The 22,527-nt window shown below is 38.3% G+C and overlaps 4 protein-coding genes across 4 annotated transcripts; 1 reads left to right on the forward strand and 3 right to left on the reverse strand.

The window, feature by feature from the left end:
• Positions 1–1,190: 1,190 nt before the first annotated feature.
• Positions 1,191–9,568, reverse strand: LOC113753862 (alpha-1,4 glucan phosphorylase L-2 isozyme, chloroplastic/amyloplastic-like). Its single transcript, XM_027298125.1, has 16 exons — positions 9,235–9,568; positions 8,296–8,528; positions 8,092–8,193; positions 7,510–7,686; positions 7,070–7,345; positions 6,489–6,760; positions 6,082–6,199; positions 5,502–5,915; positions 5,233–5,385; positions 4,355–4,483; positions 3,762–3,998; positions 3,301–3,377; positions 2,420–2,606; positions 2,007–2,207; positions 1,403–1,556; positions 1,191–1,334 (listed from the first exon to the last, which is right to left on the reverse strand). The coding sequence occupies exons 1-15, from the start codon at positions 9,473–9,475 to the stop codon at positions 1,440–1,442; spliced, it is 2,934 nt and encodes a 977-aa protein (XP_027153926.1). The 5' UTR covers positions 9,476–9,568; the 3' UTR covers positions 1,191–1,334; positions 1,403–1,439.
• A 2,311-nt stretch (positions 9,569–11,879) lies between these two features.
• On the forward strand, positions 11,880–13,445 carry LOC113752637 (putative SNAP25 homologous protein SNAP30). Its single transcript, XM_027296730.1, has 5 exons — positions 11,880–12,308; positions 12,510–12,603; positions 12,762–12,892; positions 12,995–13,092; positions 13,346–13,445. Exons 1-5 carry the CDS (start codon positions 11,880–11,882, stop codon positions 13,443–13,445), a joined length of 852 nt encoding a protein of 283 aa, XP_027152531.1.
• A 399-nt stretch (positions 13,446–13,844) lies between these two features.
• Positions 13,845–17,837, reverse strand: LOC113751578 (probable inactive purple acid phosphatase 2). Its single transcript, XM_027295631.1, has 2 exons — positions 16,909–17,837; positions 13,845–15,510 (listed from the first exon to the last, which is right to left on the reverse strand). The coding sequence occupies exons 1-2, from the start codon at positions 17,605–17,607 to the stop codon at positions 14,248–14,250; spliced, it is 1,962 nt and encodes a 653-aa protein (XP_027151432.1). The 5' UTR covers positions 17,608–17,837; the 3' UTR covers positions 13,845–14,247.
• A 1,860-nt stretch (positions 17,838–19,697) lies between these two features.
• Positions 19,698–22,326, reverse strand: LOC113751516 (probable inactive purple acid phosphatase 2). The gene is made up of 2 exons (XM_027295552.1): positions 21,534–22,326; positions 19,698–21,140 (listed from the first exon to the last, which is right to left on the reverse strand). Exons 1-2 carry the CDS (start codon positions 22,230–22,232, stop codon positions 19,887–19,889), a joined length of 1,953 nt encoding a protein of 650 aa, XP_027151353.1. The 5' UTR covers positions 22,233–22,326; the 3' UTR covers positions 19,698–19,886.
• Positions 22,327–22,527: the final 201 nt, after the last annotated feature.

The raw sequence follows: 22,527 nt of genomic DNA on the forward strand, positions 1-22,527 counted from the left end.
AATATAATTAATTAATAATTTCTATTAATATGCATGTATAATTATTAATATAACTAATAATATTAATTATATTATATAATACTTATAATTAATAATATCATTAGTATAAATTTATAACTAATTAAATTAAATTATATATATAAATAATTTAACAAGTGGAGAGGCGGAGATATACGCCCTTGCCCTCACCCCACCCCATTTTTTAATAGAGGAAAAATGCCCCCTCCCCCTCCCAATCAGCCCCGCAGGGCGAGTGCCTATTTCAATTGCCATTTTTAATTAGATAGAAAGTAAATAAGTTGAAAATTTTATATTCAAAACCTTTCACTTCAAAAAAAAGATAACACATTGAAAATTTTGGGAATTATTTGGAATAAGGAAATTATTTAGCTAGTACGGCTTCCAAGTTCCAAATGGCTGCTGTTCTACTTGTTGAGGGGTGCACAATTGATTTTGTCAATTGGACCCAGACTTAAAGTTTTTTTTGGGAATTATATATAGTCTTTAAGTCTGGGTCCGATACAATTCTAAACCAACCTGAAGACCGTAGCGCTAAAAGTTTTTTTTTTTGGTTAATCGGCGAGTCGCATATAATAAAAGAAAGCACAACAGATGTCACTTAGCTATTAAAAGGCATCCTAATGCTGCGGGGATAGCATACCTCCTAACGTCCTCAACAAAAGCAAAAGAAAGCTCACGAGGACACGAAGCAAAAATCACAACAGATGTCCCTTAGCGCTAAAAGATGAGAGTCGCTTCAAGCAACTCTCTGTCTTTGGTGACAACAACGTAGGAGTCCTAACCCGGGAGGCAAGTCACCGAAAACATGCTAAGGAAACATTCCTAACCAAAGTTGGGTTGATAAGGTGGTTGGAAACTGAAATCTAATATTCGAGAATTTCACTGCTACTGTGTACCAAATTTTTTCGCACTATAAGCGTGTAGCCCCAAATTAGAGTTAAAAAATGAAACGCTTGCACTAGACTACAGCATGAGCATGGCGCAACTAACCCAAACATTTGTGAAAGGTTTATGCCCAGTCTTATGGACTTAGAATAGAATAGAACTTCAACTATCTCCATATTAGAGCAAGATATGTAATTTTTGCACCAAAAAGGGAAAGAAATTTAGGAAATGGGCATCTACTCCATGGACCGTTAACATGAAGTTCAAGGAAATACAACCTCCAATTTCGGGGAAATCGAGCCATTCTTAGCATTGTAATTGCAAGTTTTCCACTTACTCCGGCACAGAGGCTTTCAATAACATCGAGTGTACAACAATATTGAGAAAGAAACTCTCAAGGGAGGACATTGAATATTGCCTAGAGAATCCTGTATATCAATATAAAACATGAGAAAGAAACTCTCGAGTTTTATTTAACAGATGAAAGGGAGGGTACCTTTGGAAGGATGGCTTTTTTCCTCTAACACGTTATTCTATGGTAGCACAACAGGTTCGACCATCCATATATCCCTAGCATATTGATGAATTGTTCTGTCGCTGCTAAATTTGAATGAACCCGCAGTATTTAGGATTGACATTTTGGTCCATCTCTGCACGCATCATACATAATATTAGTTGCAATGATGCAGAGGCTATACTGTGTAATGCACCAAATGCAAATGTAGAACGAGATTCATTTCTTGAACATGAAAGGAATCCTTTGCATACCACCGAAATCATGTAGAAAGAAGTTAACACATTATTGTTTAGGCGTGTTAAAAAATAGCCATAATGTTACTCAGACAGCCAAAACAATCTTGCCTTCTTTGGTAGCGTATTTTCCATGTCATGTTTGCTTATTCAGTGACATACATAACCAGTCAAATGCAGATTACCCATATATAGCCAGGAAAACTTTCATCTCTCCAGCAGAGCAAGAAAAGGAAGCCAAAGGACCAATAAACCTTGCTGTCCAGATATATTACAATAGCATTCAAGAATAACAGGATTGACAGATGCTGAGGTAATTTTTGATGCACAAGTTAGGCAATGATTTATACCTTTGGATCTTGGTACGCCTCATCAACCTTCTCTTGGCATTCTATGTAACTTGGAAAGTCCTTCCCAACAAGGAAATAATCAGCACGGCCGTAACCCTCGTTACCTTCCAATGAACCCATCAGCTCTTCATAGTTGTATGGGCCAAAAACACCGCTCCTCACAAATTTCTTGACTTCTTCAAATCTGGGATCAGGTACAAACTACACAGAATCGCACGTGTTTATACACGTAGATAACCAATATGACATGCTATTATGATGCAATTTGTTCAAAATTTAAAAGATTCTCTATCTTTTCTTGGAATTGGTTTTACCAATACTAAAAGTAGAAATAGTTGTATAGCTCTCGGTGGATCAGCCAGAACCTAACAAAGGAATAAATATATTCATCTACTTCGGCTTAGCAAACTTACCTTTCCCTCAGCTCTTTCTTTGCGTAGACCAGCAATTTCATGAGCTTTAGCACCAAAAAGAAAGAAATTATTTTCTCCAACCTCTTCCCTGATTTCAACATTGGCACCATCTAACGTTCCAATGAGGATGCAACCGTTCATTGCAAATTTCATATTACTGGTTCCACTAGCCTCCATTCCAGCAGTGCTAAGAAGATCAAATTTGAAGAGAGGGATAGACACAGAGACAGAGAGAGAAGCAGAGATATTAGTATGCGGTGATCAAATTTGAAACACAAAGGATTTTGTTCGTAGTCGCAGGAAAACTTTAAGGTAAGGGACCTAAATTATTTTAAATGTTGATAATAGGCCATTCTTATCTAATTCATTTCACATAATAGTCTGCTTCTGGCAGATTATATGACAAAATCTAGTCCTGATCGTGGTATCTGCTTGTTACATATTAGGATGCAATAATCTTTTTCGTCTTCTTTCTTCTCTATCTCACTATCAAGTCTCAAAAGAACAGGAGAAATATGCTTATAATCTTTGAAATTTAGATAATTGATGTCAGAAGTAGGATAGAAACTTGTTCTCAAAGCTAACTTTCAGTATGCCAAAATTTGGGAAGAAATGCCCAAATGTTACAGTTAAAAAGGTAAACCTATACAAAGGATGTAAATAATATACAGTCACCAGAATATTGCAAAGTTAACAAGATATTTGGTCATACATGGCTTGCGTAGTGCAAAGGAAGAATAGCAACTAAAGTTTCTAAAAAGAAAAGTATATCAAGCATCTTTAGTATTAATAGCAGCTTGAGGCCTGATTATTGGTTACAGTACCACTAACAGGATGGTAGAAAAGAATGCAACATGCTCCATCATAAACAAATCAATTACCTGATATGTTGGGACAGCTCACTGCCAGGAATGAGCACTTCTGCTACGCTTACATTGTAATCAGGGACAAAGACAACCTAAAATTATGAGATCGCAAGATTGAGAAACATGTTCTAATATCTTGCTTTATTTAATAGCTTACAGTTTCAGGAGGAAAAAAAAATTCTAAAGTTGACTAGCTTTGTGATGAGTTTCAAGTGTCCAAGAAGCAACCAAATAGCATCCTAAACAACGTAAAGGACATATCTCCTCACTGTGAGTAGTGGTAGAGAACACAACTACTGATTAGCGGCGCTGATCTGTTTATTTTAGTCGTCGATAAATTGGTTAAGTAAATAAAGAACCATTAGACTAATTTTCACAGGAGAATACCATGATCTGAGAAATTCTACAAGGAGTTTCTATGCTGTGTGCTTTATTATTATGTAAGTATGAAATCTAAGATCATCGCCACAAAATACCTTCAAAAGATCCCCTATTTCAGGATCATGGTTTACTGTCGCTCCAACATCAGTGATAAATTTCACGATCCTCTTGGCTTGAACATATGTTGCGAATGCTTTTCCTCCAAATATGCAAACACGAGGAGCAAATTTTCTTTTTCTCTCCTCAGGACTCATTTCTTTCATCTTTTTATATCGATACACAATACCCATGATGTTTAACAGTTGACGTTTGTATTCATGGATACGCTTCACCTGAAAGCATGCTAAGTCTGGTTATCATCTTGTAGTTAAAAAGTTTGTAGAAAAGTAGCTAGAATGGGCACTGGAAAATGTTTCGCAGGCAACAGATTAGCATACAATGGATGGATGCTATTTGTAAATAAGCATAATCATGTAGAAATCGGCAAAAAGTGTGGATTATTCAGAATTTTTTGTTAAGAAGCTATAAGCAGAATGTTTAACATCCTTTTGCACGTATCAGCAAAGTGTTCTACAAACATAGCCTGCAGAGACCATCCATCTGGTAATTACTAATAGTCCTACATGACCCTTTTAAAAATATGATATGGGGCTTATTAGAATGGAAACTATCTCATTTAGGGAAACACCTGGACATCAAACATTGCATCAGGGCTGACCACATATCCAGTTTTCTCCTTGAGAAAAGATACAACTTTCATCTTGTTTCTCCTTTTTGCTTCCCTCCATTCAGACTGGAGTTCATCATTATCTGTAAACTGTGGACAAATCAAGCTAGTCAGATTCGCATTTCATTTGGATGCACGTCAAAACTGTACAAGTAGAAGAATAACAACTAAGAAACCAAGAATAACGAGCTATCAAATACACAAATCCTATTGTCTTCTTTCTACCTAATTAAGAACTTTATTAGAATAATCTTGCTTGAGCCCAATGAAGTTGGAACTTGAGAACAGGGGAATTAAATCTAGGGTATGGGACACTGAAATTATTAACCTACCAGCTACCACCGGTAATAATACATTTATGTAGATTTTCATAGAGTTTGGAAATGTAATATGGAACTAAATTTGCAAATTTAGGCCTGAACAGAAGATCAAAGGAACAAAAGGTCCAGAGCTGCTCTTTACTGAATGTTATGGGTGTAGTATTGCACATAACATTTACAGATGTAGCAAAATACATTTGGCTTTTCACCTAACACGCTATCTAGTAAGAAAGCATCTTGGAGATGCCTCCCCATTTCTTGCCACAACCAAGGGGGGAAAAATAGCAAAACACAGAGTCAACAGCAGCTCCAAGTGCATCCTAACAAATTACTCAACAGAAGCCATGTACCTTCTCCATGATCCATGCACGTATGGAGCGGATCCTACTTAACTGCTTTGCAATTATGGACACTATTTGGTGAGATAATTAAAGGAAGTCTTTCCAAAATGTCAAAGCATGATGTTGATTTAGCCTTGAACTCTGAACATTCAAGATAAAGTAGAATGGGAGACTCTACCTTTCGAAGTTCAACCAACTTTTCAGTGTTCGTCAACCAGTCTGGTGTTCCTGTCCACTTGGTTATAATTCTGATTAGCTCTGGATTACAGAACTGAATCCATCTTCTAGGTGTCACTCCATTTGTTTTATTTTGAAATTTTTCTGGCCACAACTGCCAGGATTCAATATATACAATCAGTGGCAAAATCAATCACCAATTAGACTTGAGTTTCAAATGATGAAGTTGTGGTTTAAATGCAAATACAATTCATAGTGAATTCTGCTTACCTTGTAAAATTCATTAAAAACATCTTCTTTAACAATTTCACTATGAATCTCGGCAACCCCATTTACTGCATGCCCGCCAACAACACAAAGATTAGCCATGCGGACCCGCTTCGGCTGCTTTGGATCTGGTTCAAACGACACCTTAATCTCACTCTCTGGATCTTTGGCACTATCCAATGCTTCAGTTTCCTCTTTGCCATCTTCAGTTTCCTCTTTGCCATCTTCAGCTTCCTTTTCTTTATCAGGACTTTCATCTTGTGCTGGAACTTCTATAACACTTTCCTGCGACTTAATAAGTGATTCCAAGATGGCAGCAGGTAATTCGATATTATCGAAAATTCTCATTTGCCTCAGTTTTTCTTCCAACAGATGAAGATCCTCAGTACCATATTCAGCAATTATAGTGTTCACAAGCTTCACAAAAACATGGACAAAATAAATGAGGACATCAAGAAGTCAAGAAGCACATCAGGTTGTTAAAAATATAGAACGAAAGCAAAATAACAGTAGCAAAAGTTGCGGGATAGAGTAATCTTCTCGCCTAACTGGCAAAGTTTGCTCACAAACATACTTCTCTTACCTCCTCGTCAATCATTTCTATGATTTGAACATGCCGAGGCAGCAGTTCTTGAAGTAGTTCAAAGCTCCATTTCTCCAGAGCCTCCGGAAGAACAGTGTGGTTAGTGTATGCCACAGTTCTGATGAAGGTGAAACAGTAACAATGCCAAGAACCATTTTAGAACAATCATAGATGGTATGTATTCTAAGTTGCATAAAAAATCTATACACTAGGCCAACAATTATTTGAACCTATCTTCTTTGTATACGCATGTAGATGGCCAACATGCACTAGGTTCAGAACTCACCACTGGAAAATTCAGATCAGAGGTAAGATATCACTAGTAAAAATCCCGAACACAAATTAACAGAATTAAGGCACTTGACTCAAGAAACACTTCAAATAGTTCAGAAATTAAACATACATGCCTTTGAGTGATTTCCCAAGCTTCATTCCATTTCAAACCCTTCACATCCATTAATATCCTTATCAGCTCTGGTATGCATAGCGTAGGGTGTGTATCATTCATCTGCAGTGCAACCTTTTCAGGGAACTGGTTCCAGTTCACTGAGTCCCCTGATCTTCTTTCAAATCGTGCAATAATATCCTGGAGAGAGGCAGAGCATAGTGTGTATTGTTGCTTCAATCTAAGTGTCTTTCCCTCGAGAGATTCATCACCAGGGTATAAAACGTAGCAGATCTGTTCCATCAAGATATAATTAGCCATCAGAACATAAGGCATGAAAAGCCATTAGTTAGTAAATAAAAATATGGGAGGAAATGATTCAACAAGTAGTGGTTCGGGTGCCCCTCACAGAGATGGACAATGGAAAACAAATGTGCATATGTTTCGCTGGGATACCAGTAGGAAACAACTGAACCTTGGTGCTCTAAACTCAAAAAAGCGGGCAGCAGATAGAATATAACGCATGCAAGTGTATTTGTATTCACTTAAGGTCCTCAAAGAAAAATTCATTAAGATGCTAAAGAGTAATGAGTCAAAGTAAACCTTTTCAGCCTTCTTTAAAGCCTCATATGCTTTGGCATGCTCCCCAGCATTGAAAGCCCTTAAATCAAAATTTTCTGCAGCAACTTTTGTGGACCACAAACGAAGGTTAAGAGTAGTTTGAGTTTTATATCCTGGAATTGGAACATCATAGGCTACAGCAATTATGTCCTCTCCTCCAGCCCATTCTTTTCTCCCATCTGGGCCTTCAGTAACTTCACCATAGAATTTCACAGGATAAGACACATCATTTCTCACGATTTCCCAGGGGTTTCCCATCTGTTAGAATACTATGGTCAGTCAACAAAAGAACAATGAGAGACTGATTTATAGAAATTTGGTTAGAACAAGGACACTGCTTGCAACAGCAACATTCAGGAATGAAACGTATCAGCTTACAAGATATTTCCAAAATTTAGAATGAAAATAGAGCAGAATAATACCTCAAGCCAATTTTCTGCAACCTCCTCCTGGCCATCATTCGTTATAATTTGTTTAAAAAGACCATATTTATATCTAAGACCATAACCCCATGCAGGGTAATTGAGGGTGGCCATTGAGTCCAGAAAGCATGAAGCCAGCCTCCCTAAACCTCCATTGCCAAGTGCAGCATCTGGTTCCTGTCAATATCAAGAGAGAGACTTGGGATAGTGTACTAATGTCACAATAAACGCATCCTGAAAATGCCATGATAAGGACAGCTTAAAAAGAAGTGAAGTCCATTTTTATCAGTAAGGGAAACTATAGATATAAATCAACCAGCAACTGACAAACGTCAGTCCACTCAAATTTGATTGTGAAACTTCCCCTAGCTAGTTACACCAAAGGCTCTCAGGTTCGAGAGGAAAATTGGTTGTACAGGAATGTCAAGCCGTTACCATGCAGCATAAATTAAATTTGGGCGAGCATGTTCAGGAGTATTGTAGGCATTCAAATTAATAAGTATCGAGAATACGCAAGTGGGAAAAACATTTTTAACTGATTCACCTATGTACCTATTGAGCTGAATAAATAAACTAACCAACCTGCTCAATTATATCCTCTAATCTGTAGCCTAGCTTTTTCAGAGCTTCCGCATAAGGCCCTATTAGCTCTAAATTTCCAATTGCATTTAGTAATGCTCTGCCCTGCAACGAAACACAAATAATGCAATCTGAGATTGTACATTGATGCAACATTCGCATACGTTGGTACTTGATGAAAAGCAACTTCCCAATATAAAAGCAAACCTGAAGAAACTCCATGGACAGATAATATGCCTGTTTAACGTTCATTTTTTCATAGAAATCATAAGTTGCATTCCAATTTATAATGAGCATATCACGGACACTTTCTGCAGTGGCATAATATGCCTTGGGCAGATCAAACTGTTCAGGAGAGAAGAGAGGTGTGAACTCTGCATGGTAATTTATGCTCGATGCAATAGATGCAGAATCCGGCCGAAAAGCATCCAATGCAATCCCTGAATCGGAACAAACAATGTCAGATTCCTAAAGATCTATATGGCGGCATAAGCTGAACTATTTTTATCCCACAAGTAGGAAAAAACATCAAATTTTAAAAATGACACCTCACCGTGGATAAAGTACTTAAAACTTCCAAGGTGATGATGAATTTAGAGAGATGTCCATTTAAAATGCCAAATATTCGTTTCACAACTCCTTGCTGTATACTAGGTTGAAATCAAACATAGTTTCCACATTCTATAAACCATATCCTTGTTCATACAGAACCATGGCCTTTACGAACAAATTTGCTTTTGAAGTTTAACGTTTGTGACCGGAATTTTAATTCAAAAGTCCACAGCAACACAAGCAAACTCGACCTATCTTCACAATTGTGTGTGATTTGGAGCAATAATATTAGTATAGTAATTCAATCGAGAGTCGTCAAACTCATGCAGACTATGCAGCAGCATTAATTAACCATAATAACTCTTCAACTCATGCGGATTATAAACAGAGAATTCCATTCCAGCAAAATTTTACGTACAATGTTTGCGACAAATGACTTCACATCCAGCTAATCAATATTCAATACTCAAACAGCCGACCACTTCGACAAAAACATCTAGCTTCCATAATACTTCTCGCTGTCATTAGCTTAATCTTCCTTAATTAATTCTGCGTGAAACTAAGCTAGTATAGAATGTAGTAGCAGCACCATACCATCGGAGCGATTGGTGGAAGGATCTTGTAGCTGCTGTTGTTGATGACTGGCGACATTCTTCACGAAGAAACGGCAGCCTGTTCTCCGACTTGGCGAATAATATCGGAAGCTTCTCGAATTCCTAATACGACTAGTATGATTCAGCAGCAGAATTCTGGAGTTCAATTTTGCACGGAAGTCGGTGAAAATGCATGAATGAAAAAAAATAGAGTTAGTGGAAGGCATTGCCGTCGCCGCCATTAAATTCGATTGCTCAGCAGAGACTTTTGAGAGGTCGCCAGAATTGCCTGTTTTTGCAGTGGCCAGTGGACTTGCCCTCTCTTTCTAAGTCTTATCTTGGGGGAGTGAGTGAGTGAATGAAGGAATCAATCAACAGAATTTTTTGCATGCTGGAAACGAGCAAATATTTGATTCGTCGTTTTCCGAGTATGTGTGTGTGTGACTCAGCCATTTCTGTTGCGTTCTGTTCCGCTGTCTCTGTCCAGCTCTCTCAAATTTACCAAATTTTAGATATTTTTTGGTGCATATATAGATATTACCCTGAACAAAAGACTTCTAGATTTTTGCTTTTTATTGGGGGGGACCAAATCAGAAAAGTAAGCATCATATTGACTGATTCGAAAGGCAGACTTTTTTTTTTTACAATAAAGTGACTCAAAACTCAACAAAGGAGGCGAATGGACGGTCCAGCATTTTGCCACCCTTTCCGCACATCAAATTGAAAAATTGACAGAAAAGTTTGTCCCATTAAATGATGGTAATTGGTGAATTTCTAAGTTAATTAATTTCGTAATCCAGTTAATTACTTAATTCTCAGAAAATAATAATAATAATGTTTGCCTTCACGGTCTAAAACTATCCCAAATTTCTCATTTTTGTGTTTTGTACACTCTTTTTTAAGTGTTCGAGATAATTAATCACTGAGTTTTGAGTTGTAGGTCGAGGGTTCAAACTCCACCTACAGTGAATAAAATCTAAATGTGGTACCAGAGAATCCCTTTGATCTTTGGTAAGTTCCTCTTTGGACTGTAGGTTGAGGGTTCAAATCTCACCTGCAGTAAATAAAAAGTTAAAGTTGACACTAGAGCACCTTTTTGGTCTTTAGTATAGTCAGGTCTGAATACCTACCTTACACCGTCTCTTTAGGCTCTTCCTCCCCGTAGATTAGAATTAATTAGATTATACAAAATATTATCGTTGCCGACAAAAAAAAAAAGAGATAATTAGTTAATTAGTTTGGTTCGATCGCAACTTTATTTGAATTGACCTCTGGCTCTCCATTGATCTCCAACTGTCCCAAGGCGAGAATATCGGATGATGTAAATAAACTTTGGTAGGAAAAAGAAATGCGCATGAAGTTTTGATTCTCTTACCTTGGCAAGCAAGCAAGGCTCGAACTAAACAAAACTAGATTGTCTATCTAATTGCACCAATGCCCTCTCTACTATTCAAGCCTGAGGACAGTACATAAATCTTTGCCGCTGCTTATATAAAATGGCTTTTCTTTTTCCTTTTGATGGTATTCTAATTTCATGTTTTACTATGATTATTAACTTTCCTTGATTATTAATTGAACGTCAATAATATTTTGTCACTTATCTTAGTGTCCAGAAAGTCTTGATCCAGTGATTAAAATTAAAATCTCAAAATTTAAATGTCTTGAATTTTAATCGCCTTTTTCTCAATTTCTAAATTATTACTTATCATATATATATATATATATATAAATATATATGTATGTATGTATTGCCTGATCCATTTGTACCTCCAGTCAAACAAGTGTTTAAAAGTCCTACAACTTGAACACCATTTTTTTCGCGGCTCCTCAAGTCGTCCTTTGAATCATTCAATTAAAATCCACAAAATTTCACAGGACAAAAAAATTCGCACTTTCTAAAGAAAGGTTTCTAATTTCCATTCCTCTGACCTTGTCTTTCTTTTCTGCCATTCTGCGCGTAGGAGAGAAGAACTTTCACAACGTTCCAACTTTTCTTCATCTCCTACGCCTCAGAATCTTCATTGCCATTTGCAATACAAAGCTTGTTATATAAAGCATATAGCTGATTCTGCACCAGGTCTGATTTGCTCTTCATTCTTTCCAAATCACCTTTTGCTGTCTTTGAAGGTGTTAAATTGAACCCCGTTGTCATTTTCTTTATTTCTTGAAATTCAACATTTATTGATTTCTTTTAGTTTGTAAGTGTCCCTTCTTTATACGTTGCATGATTATGTATTCCATCTTAACCGCATTATCAACAATTTCGTTCCTCATGCAGGGCATGATGGATCCACGGCAATTTAAATGCCTGATTTTTGTCCTCATTTTTTCCGCATTAGTCCATTATGCATCAATCAAATCTTGCCTATAGGAAAACCCAAATAAGCAGTTACTTCATGTTTCAATTTCTTCTCTGATATCTAGAGGGATGTCAACATATTGTATTAGCTGTTTCTTAAGTTTTTCAGAATCTTCTCTTGGCTGATGATGGTTTTTTACCCCTTTTTCCAGTTGCAGCAAGTTATTTACTTTTGCTAGCACGGGTGGATACTAATTCTTTTAGCTTTTAATGTCCTTCCAGGTACAGCCAGCAGCTAGATTGCCATTTATCAGATCACTTGTCCGTAGAAAAACCTATAGACAAAAATGTTTGGTTTTATGAAAAGCAAGCCGGCTTCTACAAGTACTAGCCCTCTTCATTATGATGCTGCTGGACAGGATAAGAATGCAACTATGACACCTGCAAGAAGAACTTCTTCTGAACCAGTGCTTATTACACCAGATATGGATGATGATGATGATTATTTTGGAAGAGGTACAGCCACTAGGAATAAGAATAGAAATAAAAATAGTCCTGCTGACAAGAAAGACCTGGACAACATGTCTGTTCAACAATTAGAGGATTATGCGGTGGACCAAGCTCGGCAGACCACAAATTCTGTGAACAATTGCCTCAAAATTGCAGAGGACATGCAACAGGATGCTACTCGTACTCTTGAAACCTTGCACGCGCAGGGCGAGCAAATTACCCGGACTCATATGATGGCTGCAGATTTAGACCGTGATTTGAGCAAGGTAAGGAAGGATCTTACATTGTATGATAAGATGATCATGTCGGAATTTCCATGGATGATAAGATGAACTGAATGAAGTTTTATGGTTATTGGTTTTTTTGCTAGCATTTTCCTGCACCATTTGTTTCATGGATAATTTCGTTTTATTTTCCCTTTCACTGTCTATGAGGATTTTAGTTGTTGACAATCTATTACATTATAGGGTGAAAAATTGTTGAACAATCTCGGGGGCATGTTCTCGATGCCCTGGAAGCCCAAAAAGACCAGGGAGATCACAGGGCCGATGATAACACAAGGTTTCTGTGCTCTCTACTTATCTGTTCTCAGTGTTTAATAACTTGCTAGTTTGTTCAAGATCAGAAAGGAAAATGGTGTCATATGGTGATGCTGCTTTCCATATCAAAATAACTGCATTTATACTCATCACACACTATATAATGGATTGATTTCACAGATAATAATTCGAAAGCAAAGAAAGCTAGTGCAGAGCAAAGAGAGAAGCTAGGATTAGCTCCCATTCCCAAAGGAAAGCAAACCTCTCGTACACCTCCTCCTGAACCAACGAATGCCTTGCAGAAAGTTGAGGTACATTCTTGTGTTCCGAATTCCAGTGACTTTTAACGTAGAATATTTTGAATCTTTGGTCTGGTTCATTTTTGTCATCTTACACTGATCCTCTAAAACCAGCTGGAGAAGGCAAAGCAAGATGATGCCTTTAGCGATCTGAGCAATATACTGGGTGATCTCAAGGGCATGGCTCTTGAAATGGGATCCGAGCTTGATACGTAAGTTGCCTTTCTAATGTGTATGACTTGGATAAAATCATAATTAAAGATGTCTATGCACTGCTTCAAAACTCGAATGATGATGAATCTAGGAAGGGAAAACAAATGATGGAAGAACACAGCCAAGAATGTGCACGCGTACAATTGTGCTTTTTCTCTTTGTTTTCTAATGTGTGGTTGTTCTATGCTTCTTCCCATTCTTTCTTAGTATTTGTTTTCCATGTATCCTTAAAAATGGACCCTGGATTTACAGGCAAAACAAAGCTATGGATCATCTGTCAGTTGACGTGGATGAATTAAACTCAAGGGTGAAAGGTGCCAATCAGCGTGCCCGCAAGTTACTTGCGAAGTGAGAGACGATATTGCAGGACAGCAGCTTTCTCCAACGCCATTTTTTTCATTCTTGATTTTGCATAGTTTCTTGGTTCAACAACTTGTGTCAATTTTAGCGTCTTGTAAAATCTATTCTTTTTTAGTGATCAAGGAAATTAAGTTTTCGAAATGCGATTTTGCATCTCTCTCTGCTACCTAAAATAGAAGGACACAATTTTACTTCCATCATGCAACCCCTTTGGCACACATCGGGTATTTGATATTGAAAAGCATTCAAGATCAAGCCAAGTTGGTTTACATTGTTAGCCAATTGGTAAACAATTCTAGATTCGACCATAGAGACCCTGAATTGCAATCTGAATGTTAGAAAGGAGAACATTACGAATGTAAACGCTTGCAACTTAAGCAAACAATCAATATGGGAAGATAGAAAAGTAGGTCCTGCACAATAGTGATATGAATCCCGTACAAAGTGCTTTACAACATTTACTCGCATTTGCTCAACAGTTTTCATGAATACACCACTGCCGATTACTTTAGGCCAATAATCTTAAGCTTACATCACCAGTAAGAGATTCCTTCTCGGAAATCACCTTCCATGATATCACATTACCTACAGAAGCATACACCACAACCGTATATTTACAAGCCTCACCATAGAATCCGATATGATCTAAACAGACAGCTATGATACAGTAGATGTTAGATTTACCAGTGGAGCATTGTTAATATAGTGTGCACATGCTGTGACTATGGCCAAAGTTGTCCATGTCGAGACAGGTTAACCTGGAGCAACTTCTGTATGCACTAAGGATATCTGGATTAGATTTCCTCATTCTTTACAGGAGTCCAATTTGCCCCTGAAGCAGTGTCTCTCCTATAATGTGATACAAACCCAAAAACATAACCAATAAAAGCTCCTAGAAGCAATAAGCTGCCAACCTTCACGTACCACGAAAATGTAGATTCCAGAACTTTACTGGACTCAGCACCACTACCACCTCCACCGTTGAGAACTTGACCTGAAGCCATGATCTCCACCATGTCATGCACCTCCCCATCATGGTTCCCTATATAGGAAAATGTAAGTTTCTCCTTTGTAGCGACAAGCCTAGTGTAACCAAACTCACCACCTCGGTACAAAGAGCGTGCTGGCTGTGGAAATACTGGAACATCGGGGTGCTCTGGTCTTGGTTCCCATATTGGTTGCCAATCTTGGCCTGCCATACCTATCACAATGTGCACAGGGTATGCCTCCCACCCTTGTCCATTCATTCCCAGGCTTCCACAAGTGAAGTTGTTTAATGGACAGAATCTCTCATATCTATGTACATGGCCCCACAATGCAAGAGTCACCTTGTTCTTCACAAAAAGAGGTTCCAAGTGCTCAAGCATTTTCATCCTTATAGGGGCATCTCTGATTTCATTGCTTGTGGTATACATTGGCCTGTGTCCTTGGACAACTACAAAGGGGGTTTTTTTTCTATCAACCGATTCCAGGTCCTGCTTCAAAAACTCATATTGCTTACTGCCTTGAAGGAAATTGGTTTCGGTTGAAAAATATAAAAAATGAACTGGCCCCAAATCAAAAGAAAAGTAAAGATTCCTAGTGGCTGGTGCACGTGTTCCTGTTGGCTCTGAAGAATTTCCAGGCATGATAAATCTAAGGCTGTAGGGTACCCCACATTCACCACCTCCATCTTTTCCATATATTGAGTAGGACCAGTCAGGTCTCCAAGGCTGTAATGGCCAATCATATTCATGGTTACCAATGCATACATGATATGGGAGTTGAGATGCAACAGGTTCAATCTGTGTGAAAAAGTTGTCCCACAACCAAGCATAGCCCCTTGCATAGCTGATGTCTCCAATATGGGAGATCAAAGCAGGCTTGTCTCCAAGAGCTTCAATATCACGGCTGATCCACTTGATGGTTGATATGCTTTCCTGCTGCGTTCGGTGAAAAGTCGAGTATGGTGTTGCAGTTCCCATATCTCCAAATAAGAAAGCTACAACTTCATTTGAGTCACCGTCTTGTGACACAAAGCTGTTGGTCATGCTCCAACCACCAGAATCACTGCCAACCTGTTAAATTTATGTTGTTCTGATAATTAGAAAGTCTTGCCGATCAAAATATAAGTATATAACCAAAATACATCCTAAATGCCTAACATCAAGTCCACCAATTTATCTACACAAATTGGAGTGAATTCTTTGCTTCAGAAATAGTGAACTTATCATTCCACGTCAATCAGTATCACCACATTCAACAAAGCAGAGAAGTTAGGAGTGCCGCCTTTTAAGAACCAAGATCACATCTTGCATATATTTGAAGATGCTTAAAGAAAGCTAAATAAGCTAAGATACAAGCAATAACATCAAGAAGCAAATCAAAATTTCTGGATCTGGAGAAAATACAGAACAGGACAGTATATGCAGCACATAGCGACATAAAGGAAACTGCAACGATAATTTTAAGGGGATACATACAAGTTTCAAGTGAGTGCAGGACCAGCAAAGATATTTATGATTTTAATCACAGAGCAAGACAGCACCTCAAGTGCTAATCCTACAAATTACGCTTACAATCACCTAAAGAAAAGATAGCTAGAATGTAAAAGACATATTAAAGCACAATCTGACCACAAAATCATATATCCTTAGTTTCCATTCATGCAATATTCTTCAAGAATGGCTACAGCAAGCACATACAACTTCTAAAAACTCATATTGTTGTGAACTTAGCAATAAGTGCATATCCTCTTGCAGCATAATCTCCTTTGGAGGCTAGGCTCCATGTCTGCAACTACACAAACTTGATTGTTTCATATTTTAGGCCAATTTAAACTGCCACAAATTTAGAACTTTGGCAGAAAAAAGCTACTATTACAGCAGGTGTGTGCCTATATCCAAAAACTGCCCAGTTCGTCTATAATTTTGAGTATAAACCAAAGATCATCTTGCCACTTATGATTCTAAAATCACCATAATATGGCATCCTCCAGATGCTAACTCAATCTAAAAGCAATTGCTATAATAAAATTACCTCGATCTCACATAGCATTCATACCAGTATAAATCCATTTCAGAAGTTGAATTATACGATAACTTGGACTAACTTAGACATTAGAAGCACCAAAGTAACTAGATTTCTAGCTTAAGATTATCCCATTTTCGGTTAAACCTTGCACTTCAATCAGAAAAGGAATAAAACTAATCTAACTGAAATCATTCCTCCGGCAATCAATTTGACAAGCTACATGAAAGAAACCATCTTGATGATACCCGCCCAAAATAAATTTGAAAAAAAAAAAACGAAAAACCATCTTTATGATCTGATTCAACCAACTAAATGTTAAACAGCACTAAATTAGGACCACTAGCCTAATGAAGATGTAATACTTATCCAGATAGTACAAAAGCATAGAACTCGATTCATGCTAGTGTTAAAAAATTATTTACCAAATTAACAAAATGATTTACCTGATAAAAATATCTCTTTCCCTTCCTCAAATTTACCATAACCCCATCATGAATTAATCCGGGGTCCCTCCACCCCACACTATCATTAGCTGGAGCATCACACATATCTTCCCTCTCATACCTCACGACCCGAGTACCCACAACCTGATCCATATTCTCGCGGTTCAACCCGTACTTCACAGTACTCTCTTTCCCATCCGAGGTCACAAACATGACCCGCATCTCATCTTCCTTACCCGTATAAGCCAAGTGAATCTGCTCCGGACCCCGAGCCGGTTCAAACCCGATTCCTTCAGACTCCGCCAACAAATGCTTCGTCCCGGGTAAGGGATTCTGGTCGTGATCCTTATGTTTCGGATTGACTTCGGACTCGTACCATCGGAAAATCCTGAACTGGTATTGGGAGCGGAGATTGATCAAAGGAAAGGAAATGGAGCCTGACCCAGATTTCCATCCGGGTGAGGAAGACAAGAAAAAGTAACCGATGAAGTCGCTGTGGGAGGAGTTGGGTGGGGAGTAAATGCCGAGCCAATCGAGCTTGGATGGCGAGTCAACTCCGGACCATTGGATCGTGACATTATCTCCTGATTTGGGAACTGTTTTTGGGGTTGCAGAGATTGAGACTTCGGATGAAGATAAAGGGGTTATTAAGATCAAGGAAAGATAGAAGGTGATGAATACTGGATTTAGAAAAATCATCCTATTTCTTGGTTTCTTAACTATTCAGCTGCATCAGAAACTATATACTTCCTTTTTTCCCTGGGGGATCAGGGTCCGAATCAGGCTCAGGGGAAGGACAAGAGGGGAGCCAGGTGGGTTATAGCCTGTGATGGGGGAAGAAGAGCGGGGTTTCGGTGCAGCTGATTGTCTATAGGCTACCAATTAGCCACTGAGGTGACGGGAAATGGGATATTTGGTAAGAGACTGTGATGGATATTCTCGCGCAGCTTGTCAATTGGCATTGCGTGACCTGCAGGTTACGGTAGAAACTGACTCTTTTCTTTGGATTTTTCTACGCACAACCTATATATTGTATATATATGCGCACACACATTAATAATTACTACTTTCTCTTGCATTTATACAATTTTCTTAAATAATCCAATTGCATTTATACTTTTTCACTAATTAATCTTATATTTCTAAAAATCTAACACTTAACTACATTTTAACGAGACACCGTTGGATAACCGTTTTTCTTTCTAAGTCTAATGGTGCATTTGATCAAAAAAAAATGGTGCATTTGGTAAAACTAAAATCTAAAATTCGAACTCTATTGACAAAAAAAAAAAAAATCTGAATTCATTAAGTTATTGAATTGTTAAGTATAAAGTTAAATACATTTGAGTATATATCACATTCAATGATAAGTGAATAATTTATCACTTATTTTTGAGAGCAAGTTTTACCTAAAAAATTTAGTGCCACTTAATTAATTCAGATGTTCAATTTTTTGTTATCAAACGCGTCTGAACATATTAAGATCTAAATCCATTAAATTTAACTGCTGAATTGAATTATCAAACAAGATGTGAGAGGTTTGGAGAACTTTCACTTACATTTCTTCTTTCCATACCATTCAATTCATTCCTTCCACAGACAAAATTTTGATTTGTGTCAAGTGCCAGCTTATTCATGAAGCAACATACATGGTGATAATTTTGGTTGTTTTTAAAAAATTAGGTTAGGTTTTCTAAGAATTTGCTAATGTTAGGGAGGTATGCAGTTTGGATTAATTTACAAAAATAATCTCCGGTGAAAAACAAACCTAAACTTTGGAGGCGTATGGTGAGTGGGTTTTAAATTCAATCATATCATACTCATATATACATGTTTGCTTAAGGTCAATTGAAATCAATTAATGAATTTCATAGACCACTTATATGAGTTTTATGATTAACTACTTAATTATAGGGTTTCACTCATTTATTAAACCCATTATCATTCCCCAATTTATCATACCTATATTGATAGTAATTACGGAATTTGAACCAAACGGCTCCTAAAATTATAATTGCGACAGTTTGCGTATAATTAACCCAAAAAAAGGGGGCATGTTTAGGTAGAAGATTATTTGAAATATAATTTAAAATAATTATTGTAACACATTTTGTAATATGATATATGTGACATAAAAGAGTAATGCAAAAACTCCTGTCCAAACGCACCCTTGTTGAGATATACATCTATGACAAAGACAAGTTGGGATATATTAATGGTGATCTTCCTAAACCTTCATCAATAGATCCTACATATCGACGGTGTCGGACTGAAGATTCAAGCGTGAAAGGATGGCTAATAAACAACATGGATCCATCCGTGATCTGCAACTTCATTTTTCGTTTAGCTCATATTTTGGAGTCGGGGCTTTGGGTTTTGGTCATTCCCTTTTTTATGTTTGGTTTGGAAGAAGAAAGGTTTCGTTCTATCAAAAAATTAATCAATTTGAAACCTCTAAATGATAATTGAGGAATAATAAGCAGCAAAATCTAACGCTTTTTACTCATACTGAATGATTTCGTAATAGTCTATCAAACAATGCATCTGAATATCATTAACTTTGATATCTATCGCGCTTAAGCCCCTTCTGAAATTTTGTTGGGTTTATTTAGAAGTATGGGAGTCTAATCCGATCAATTTACTTGAAAGTGTAATGAGGCCAAGGGTTAGTTTTTGAACGATAATGTTGTAATGGTCACTCAAATATATTAAGAAAAGCTAGAGCAATCCAAATTCGAGTATTTTCCCAAAGACAGCATGTACAATTAGGCAAAGTAAGCCCAAAACGATTCCAGATCACTCACGAAGGATTCTTGGTTGAAAATTACCAGACTACTGGAAAGTAGGTAAAGTAGGTCTAAAAATGCCAGTTCAAGGTTCAATTGATCCAATTGCAAGCACATGTTGCAATGTCACCAGTTGCTAATGGTGCAAAAATTTGTTACACAAATCCCGTTTCAGAAGAGATAACACAAAAATCAAACATCTTCTTCCTTTAAACGAGCCCAGTTCTTATCTAAGGCAGCTTCCTTTCTAAAGTGTGATGTGAAACCAAGAAAATATGCAACAAAAGCCACACAGACCATTAGACTGATGTTCTTCATATAGTACCATGACTCAGTGGCTTCCTCCTCACTAGTTGCTCCAGCATGATTGAGAACTTGACCTGGTGCCATTATTTCCACCTCATCATGCACCTCCCCATCATGATTTCCCACGAAAGAAAATGTAAGTTTTTTCTCCGTAGCAACGATTTTAGTGTAGCCAAACTGACCGGCCCGAAAATACGACAACTCTGGCTGTGGGAAAACAGGATCATTAGGATGATCTGCCCTTGGTTCCCACTCAGGTTGCCAGTCTTGTCCAGACATTCCAATCACTACATGGACAGGGTATGCCTCCCAATTCTGATCTCCATTCTTGCCCATGTTCCCGCAAGTGAAGTTATTCAGCGGGCAAAACCTCTCGTATCTATGTACATGACCCCATAATACAAGGCTCACTTTATTCTTCACCAGTAGCGGTTCTATGTGTTCAACCAGTTTCTCCTTCAAAGGGACCTCTTTAGGTCTATGGCAGGTGCTGTACATCGGCCTGTGCCCTTGAACAACCACAAAAGGGGTCTTTTTTCTGTCAACCGATTCTAAATCATGCTTCAAGAAGTTATATTGGTCACTCCCTGGAAGAAAGTTTGTCTCGGTCGACATATACACAAAATGCACTACCCCAAAATCAAAGGAATAGTAGAGATTTTTAGTGGCAGGTGCCCTTGTTCCAGTAAGTTCAGAAGAGTTTCCAGGCATGTTAAACCTGAGACTATAGGGCACCCCACATTCACCACCCCCATCTTTCCCATAAACAGAGCTGGCCCAATCAGGCTTCCAAGGCTGTGATGGCCAGTCATACTCATGATTACCGATGCATACATGATAGGGGACTTTGGAGGCAACAGGTTCAATTTGATTGAAAAAATTGTCCCACAACCATGAGTATCCTCTGGCATAGCTGATGTCTCCAATATGCGAGACAAATGCGGGCTTGTCGCCTATTGCTTCGATATCACGACTAATCCATTTCAGAGTTGAACTGCTTTCCTCCTGCGTGCGATCGAAGGTTGTATAAGGTGTTGATGTCCCCATGTCACCAAACAAGAAAGCAATTGTTTCCTTTAAATGGGCATTTGGGGTCACAAAGCTGAAAATGTCACTCCATCCCCCAGAATCACGACCAACCTGCAATATATAACTGGGCGTGGTTAAAGGGCAGAACTTTTTTGATGGAATTCAAGAATTATTAGACTATTGGCTTGTTATAAACAACCACATGGTTATTCATGACTGCCCTATATTGGAGAAGAAATTCTTTAAACAAGATCGATAGTTGCAAGTTGTACATTGTAAGGAACAAAACCAGGATTAGTTGAATACTTTTGCTCCAGTAGCTATAAAGAGATCATCCAAGCTAAGACTAACCGAATAGAATACTTAATCGATCTAGTTATAGCTTACAGCTAATACTAATACGAGTGATGAACACTGGCAACAAATAAAGACTGATGAACATGGTTTAAAGTTCTAATCCACATGAATTAACACTAATTAATAACACCAGCATTTGCTAATTACCTGATAATAATACCTCTTTCCTTTCCTCAGATCAGTCATGACACCATCATGGATATAGCCGGGATCCCTCCACCCTACACTATCAGTAGCAGGTGCATGGCACATATCCTCCCGTTCATACCTCAAGACCCGAGCACCCACAGTCTGTTCCATCTTTCCCCGGGTCAGCCCATATCTCACCGAATTGTCTTTCCCATCATGGGTCACAAACATAACACGCATCTCACCCACCCGACCCGTTAACGCCAGGTGCACCTGTTCGGGTCCCCGACCCGGTTCAAACCCGACTTCTCCCGATTCCACCAACTTGTGCTCAGTCCCTGGAAGTGGGTTATGGTCATTGTCAAAGCGCGTGGCATTGGTTATCTCAGACTGGATCCACCGGAAGATCCGGAACTGGTATTCGGATCTTAGGTTGACCAATGGGATTGAAATGGAACCTGATCCTGATTCCCATCCTGGTGAGGTGGAGAGAAAGATGTAGCCTATGAAGTTGTCGTTGGAGGAGGTGGGTGGGGAGTAAATACCAAGCCAGTCAAGTTTGGAGGGGGAGTCGATACCGGACCATTGGATGGTAACCGGGTGGCCGGACTTGGCTAATGTTTTCGGGGTGACAGATATGGAGACGGGAGAAGAAGAAGAAGAGTGAATAAAGAGGATGAGGTGAAGGAAGAAATTGGATAGCGTTACAGGGATCATGGGTGGAGGCTGGAGCTGGAGCTGGAGCTGGAGGAGTAATCAGCTGAGTGAAAATGACGAAATAAAAAAGGCAGCCATGCGCAGCTTAAGTTGAAATGGACGAGGTAAAACAGGCCATGTCGCACGTTGACGTTGCTGGCCTGACACATTATTTTTATGCGTGCACGGAATTTTAGACATAAGAAAAGAAACCACAAGAAATCGGGATTAATTGCTGCCACTAAATTAAGTTTAAGAATTTATTACTACTAAATCATTTTTTAACAAAACTACTAGATTTCATCGCATCACACAT

Source organism: Coffea eugenioides, chromosome 11 (assembly GCF_003713205.1).
Source record: "Coffea eugenioides isolate CCC68of chromosome 11, Ceug_1.0, whole genome shotgun sequence".
Classification (NCBI taxonomy): domain Eukaryota; kingdom Viridiplantae; phylum Streptophyta; class Magnoliopsida; order Gentianales; family Rubiaceae; genus Coffea; species Coffea eugenioides.

Bases quoted from the DNA above. Each gene is read 5' to 3' on its own strand.
- LOC113753862 (XM_027298125.1), bottom strand. From the start codon at position 9,475: ATGGCGGCGACGGCAATGCCTTCCACTAACTCTATTTTTTTTCATTCA. The intron at 7,687-8,091 runs GTTGGTTAGTTT...TGATATTGACAG, and splicing joins TAGAGGATATAATTGAGCAG to GAACCAGATGCTGCACTTGG. The intron at 5,386-5,501 runs GTAAGCAGAATT...GAATCCTGGCAG, and splicing joins TTTTTAATGAATTTTACAAG to TTGTGGCCAGAAAAATTTCA.
- LOC113752637 (XM_027296730.1), top strand. From the start codon at position 11,880: ATGTTTGGTTTTATGAAAAGCAAGCCGGCTTCTACAAGTACTAGCCCT. The intron at 12,309-12,509 runs GTAAGGAAGGAT...ATTACATTATAG, and splicing joins TAGACCGTGATTTGAGCAAG to GGTGAAAAATTGTTGAACAA. The intron at 12,604-12,761 runs GTTTCTGTGCTC...TTGATTTCACAG, and splicing joins AGGGCCGATGATAACACAAG to ATAATAATTCGAAAGCAAAG.
- LOC113751578 (XM_027295631.1), bottom strand. From the start codon at position 17,607: ATGATTTTTCTAAATCCAGTATTCATCACCTTCTATCTTTCCTTGATC. The intron at 15,511-16,908 runs GTAAATCATTTT...TAAATTTAACAG, and splicing joins GAAAGAGATATTTTTATCAG to GTTGGCAGTGATTCTGGTGG.
- LOC113751516 (XM_027295552.1), bottom strand. From the start codon at position 22,232: ATGATCCCTGTAACGCTATCCAATTTCTTCCTTCACCTCATCCTCTTT. The intron at 21,141-21,533 runs GTAATTAGCAAA...TATATATTGCAG, and splicing joins GAAAGAGGTATTATTATCAG to GTTGGTCGTGATTCTGGGGG.